Genomic DNA, 4,984 nt, shown 5'->3' with positions numbered 1-4,984 from the left:
TATTACACCAATGATTCATTTAAAATTTTTTAAATCAGATTCATTGAATTTCTAATTTTGGGCAAAAAACCCGATGACTAGAAAATTGCACGAGCAGCTACAATAAGTGGAATCCTTTGCCATGCCGTAATTCACGTTACTTGATTCTTTGTTCTTCCTCTTCACTGTTGTGAAAATGTCATGATGCACCAAAGAATGAGATATTAATAACCAGAAAATTTGCACGTCAAAAATAACAAATGGGATCCATGTAGGCAGACCTTGCTTTGCCTCGATGCGCTGGAAAACAGCTGAATTATTATTTTTTACAAATGTACAAGCGCAGACACAAGTACAGTAACAAAGGGATGAAGAAAGAGAGAGAGACCAGAAACTAAACAGAAAATAGTATAAGTGTGAAGTTCTATTTCCGGTGTGCCAAAAATGTAGACTCTAAATGATAAAGTGTGAAGGAAAGCATTCTCGCTACTGACTGCATCCACTTGACGATACATTGTTAAATGGTCAACCTTTGTGGCTGAATCTGTTATTATAGCAGTTCAGCATTTAACCACACGATCTCTGGGAAGAAGAAGAACCCAATTGCCATGGAATATTTAGCTTTCAGCGGTTAAATTGGATTGTTGCATCACCAGTCGTCCCGCCTGAGGAAAGTTTAAAAACGTTAGTCAGAGGGCTAAATCTTGAGAACTGCACCTAAATTCGACATCAGATTGCATATATATAGCAAGATGAGTAGCAAAAAAGATCAATAAAAACTCAACCATCTCTGATTGGAGTTTCAGTTTACCTTCAAGTACGAATCCACAGGGGTTCCAATGAGAAGGACTTCTCATTTCGAGATTGGGCAGCTGCAGCCCCTAGAGGAGGGGCATGCACGGTAATTGGAAGAATCCACTCACATTTCTCTCTTCCCTCGATCAGAAGAGGATGCTCATATCTGATATTAAAGCCGGTAATTAAAAGTTCGGGGAAAAAAAAAGAGAGAGAGATATTGAGCAACGAGTTATAACATCCTCAATTAGCAGGTAATGACAGAGAATAATTTGACTATACAAGGCTGGAGAAAAATAAGAGCAGGGAAAAAAAAAAAGAAAAAGAAAAAAAAAAAAAAGGAAAGCTCTCCAGTGATTTTTGAAATGTTTGAATCAGTTGTCCAGACAACAATTTAGCGGTCAAACCATATTCAATAAATTGGTAACGGATATTCATATCAGATCTGGAACAGTGTACAATTTTTATTCATACCTCCTAGTATATGTAATAGAGATGAATGGAGCATAGAAAGGAGCATATATGATCCATATTATGAGTTAAATAGGTATGCAACCCAGAGAAAAACACAAGACAATTATCCCCATCATTAAAAAGGTGCTTCCATCAAAGTTTCATTTTATCCAGCTTAAAGGCTACTAACAATGTCCTTATATAAAGTTGCGTTCATTTTGGATTTTTTATTTTTTATTTTTGTCTATTCTTTATTCTAATTTAACCTTTATACTAACATCTCAAAACTGGAATTCATATTTAATTAACTTGAAAGTAGCAATATCTTATTCATGTGATGGTAACCAGCTCTTCACACCTGGCAAATTTATGTTGTAGACTGATTTCAAGATCTGGTAATTAACCCTTTTGATGAATTCACGATCTAGTAACTGGCATTTCTGTAGCCATTAAGTAAAATTACAGTAAAAATGAGACATCTCAGAATTGCAATGTAGAATTTGATGCTCTGCAACAAACTATTTTTTATCCTTCCATTCCAGAATAATTAGAGTTATACCTTGTCCAGTCCACATTCTTTGGAGTAGTAAGAAACTCAAAACGAAGAGCCCATTGCACAGAGACATAGCGGGTAGAAAAAGTCATTGGTCCATCCATAGGAATTGAAAAGAGAAAGCTAGTCTGTACTAAATCTGCAACAACCTCATGGTGATCACTATGAACCTGCAGAAATCAGATGCTAAAAAATCGGTGATTTCCTGTAGGCCTTTACACAGTAAATTATAAATATTATTTTATCTTCATAGTAATACATTGCTAAGATTTCCTTGTGGACAATTTACAGATAGAAAACCACTTCTCAATTTTATCATTAGAATATGGCCTAATGGTAAACAATTTGCACAAATTCCTGATATAGGCTAATAGCTCTTTCCGCAGATGTAAGATGATTTTTAGATATCTTGCAAAAATTTTTAGGTAAATCACAATTTTTTGGGATGATTATGATTTTGGCCTTAACCAAGAATGTGTCAGAATCACGGTAATATGCGCTGCACCAGAACGCATTTGATGTATTCAGGCATCACGTGAAATGAATCAGGATTTCCCTAGGTCATACCACCCAGTGGATCATCTTTCAACCCTTGGCTAGGCGACATTTGTTAAAAGTCAAAGGTCATGCTTGGGCTTTGCATGAGTTCATTAAATTGATCCGATACAGCTTGGCCTGTCCTATTCCATCTTAGTATCTGCTTGTCACAGCGTCTATTAAAGTGCCTTTATGTAAATGTGAATTTCTATTTAAGAAAAGGAAACCCTTTGGTCCACATATGTTCTACTTTTGCTTCTAAACCATTTATGACCAAAATCTCATGTGAAACAATGTGACTTGAAATGGAGCAGTGAAAATTGTACTAGAACAAATGCACCTAACAAGTGAACAGAAATGCAGCAAAGTTCTAGAATCAATTTCCTCAACCAGTGTCATTATTCTACTCACAAGTACAAGTTGGTAGCAAGATTTTAACTGGGTTCATAACACGAGTTTAAAGTATACAAAATATTGAAAAGATAGAAATGATATCTGGGTTCTAGCCTCCATTTGTGTGTGTGGGTGGGGCTTTGATCCCCCTAATAAATAAATAAATAAATGCTCAAAAAATATAAGGACTCAAAACTGCTAAAATTATACACTAATATCTACTTGACACCATGCTTATGAAAGAGAGATTATTATTTTAGGCCTCTGCGAAATTTCTCTTTCGTTTCCGAGGATATCGACTAAATTTCTGTTCCTATCTACAGAAAGAAAAGTCATCATAGTATCGGTACCACTTACCTTAGTAATAATAGGAGAATGCCTCCGAGAAGGATGGACAAAGTGCCGACTTATAGTCTCCATCATCTCCAGAGCTATTGTCAACTAAAAGGCACCAAGAAGCCAGTCAAATCCATATTCGGAGAAAAGTAACCCTATGCTAATGGTAGTTCACAGTGATATATGATGAAATGCAAAAGTACCTCAAGGCATCTCCTAGGCCCTTCTTCATGAAAGAAGGTAAGGGTTCCACCTATCTGTCAGTTATAATGAAAAAGAAATATAAGGAAGAACTAAAATAAAGACAATAGAAAAGATCCTCATGTTACTACCATATCACTGAAGTAGTAATTTGACTCAGAGTTCTTTGGTGAAAATCTTAGTAGAACTTTGTCATCAAGTCTGATATTATATGATCTTCCTCGAACATACCCTTCTGCTGCAGAAAATGTTGGCAGCAAATTAGTTTTGAAACATCATAGCTTATGTCAAATAATGGAATGAATGAAGGAAACAAGTTTCAGATTTACGAAGAATGCAACAGTAATAAATTACATGCTCCAGGTTCAGTATTTCTGGAGGAAGATGATACTCTCATGCCATCACCTACAGAAAAGGTTTCTGGATGTTTTAGCTGCTGATTTGGAGATGCGATAGCTGAAGACCTGTTCGAGGACAAAGCATCTGTTCACAAAGACAAAATTGTAAGATATGATGCAGCTTTACCAACCAAGCAATTACTCTCACATATAAAATAGTTTGAGTTTTGATGTTAGAGATTGAAGCTTTAACGTTAAAAAATAGTTTACCACCAGTAGAATCATGTAAGACCTCAGCCACAGACAGCCGAGGAAGTGCTACGTTTGAAGATATGCTCGTGCGTCCTTCAAGATACACAGAACCTCTATTGGAAGACCTTGCTGCAAATGACTGCAATGATAATGAACTTCCAAAAGCTTTATGCACATCTTCCTTCAAATGATTATAGGAAGAAACAGATGAGATCTCATCGCGTGAACTTTCATATCCTTCCTCAACTCCATCAAAAGCATCATTCACTTTAGCCTGCAAAGAAAAAAAAACAGTCCAATCCATACTCATACCTATAGCGTTATTGTTCTAATGATATTACTAATGTTCACAATCATAGATTCATTGTTATTATTTTGGGCATCACTATCATTGTTCTCATAATTGTTGATTTACTTAAACCAGTCAGTTTTCTAACCTAACAAACATATTATGTATAAGTGTATGCTGTTTCCCTCCCAACATTTTTCCGAAGAGGAAAATAGGACGAAGTTATAAATATTTAAAATGATAGAAGTAGCTGCATGCTATAGAGTTCTACCCATTCAGAATCTGCATTCATTTCTTTCCAATACACGTCTAAGAGGATGGTTGATGCTGGTACAATTCCTGAAAAAATGATGAAAGATGTCGAGTCACTGATTTAAGAGGCAACATTGATACATTAAAAGAAACCACAATTAATTATCTATATTTGATAAATAAATTAGAAATACAGAAACATATCACAAGTAATGTTCTTGGAGCACAATATAGCAATGGATGTCTCTATTAAACCCCTATGTATATTTAGACCACCCACTGTCTCATTTATATCAGTACACATATATATACGATATTTATGTATATAAAAAGGAATGTTTTCAAGAAGTAAAAAATACACCAAAGGTATTGAAGAGATATATATATTCCAAAAAAAATACCTTCCTGTTACTCTAGAATGCCATACGTACTAAACCATACCAGTGACTCTGTGATGGTCAGCTAAACATATCTTGACCAACATAAGTAGGCCATTAGGGATGTGAATCTGGCTGATTGAAGAAACGGGTTTTTAGCATTAACACACAGAATTAACTATAATGAGAACACCCTAAAGAAAATGTTCCACTAAACATTATCCTTCAA

The 4,984-nt window shown here is 35.3% G+C and overlaps 1 protein-coding gene across 1 annotated transcript in view; it reads right to left on the bottom strand.

The window, feature by feature from the left end:
* Positions 1-201: 201 nt before the first annotated feature.
* LOC111385813 overlaps positions 202-4,984 on the bottom strand; it is a 9,437-nt gene continuing 4,654 nt past the window's right edge. Inside the window, exons 5-13 of the mRNA XM_023010234.1 lie at positions 4,398-4,465; positions 3,856-4,111; positions 3,602-3,730; positions 3,379-3,485; positions 3,250-3,303; positions 3,068-3,151; positions 1,787-1,950; positions 791-940; positions 202-644 (exon numbers count right to left, since the gene is read on the bottom strand). Of these exons, the coding sequence (XP_022866002.1) occupies positions 793-940; positions 1,787-1,950; positions 3,068-3,151; positions 3,250-3,303; positions 3,379-3,485; positions 3,602-3,730; positions 3,856-4,111; positions 4,398-4,465 (1,010 nt within the window). The 3' untranslated portion in view covers positions 202-644; positions 791-792. The remainder of the gene's footprint in view (positions 645-790; positions 941-1,786; positions 1,951-3,067; positions 3,152-3,249; positions 3,304-3,378; positions 3,486-3,601; positions 3,731-3,855; positions 4,112-4,397; positions 4,466-4,984) is intronic.

This window comes from Olea europaea, unplaced genomic scaffold, assembly GCF_002742605.1.
Source record: "Olea europaea var. sylvestris unplaced genomic scaffold, O_europaea_v1 scaffold3294, whole genome shotgun sequence".
In the NCBI taxonomy this organism is placed as follows: domain Eukaryota; kingdom Viridiplantae; phylum Streptophyta; class Magnoliopsida; order Lamiales; family Oleaceae; genus Olea; species Olea europaea.
This window is presented reverse-complemented; position numbering and strand designations above follow the sequence as displayed.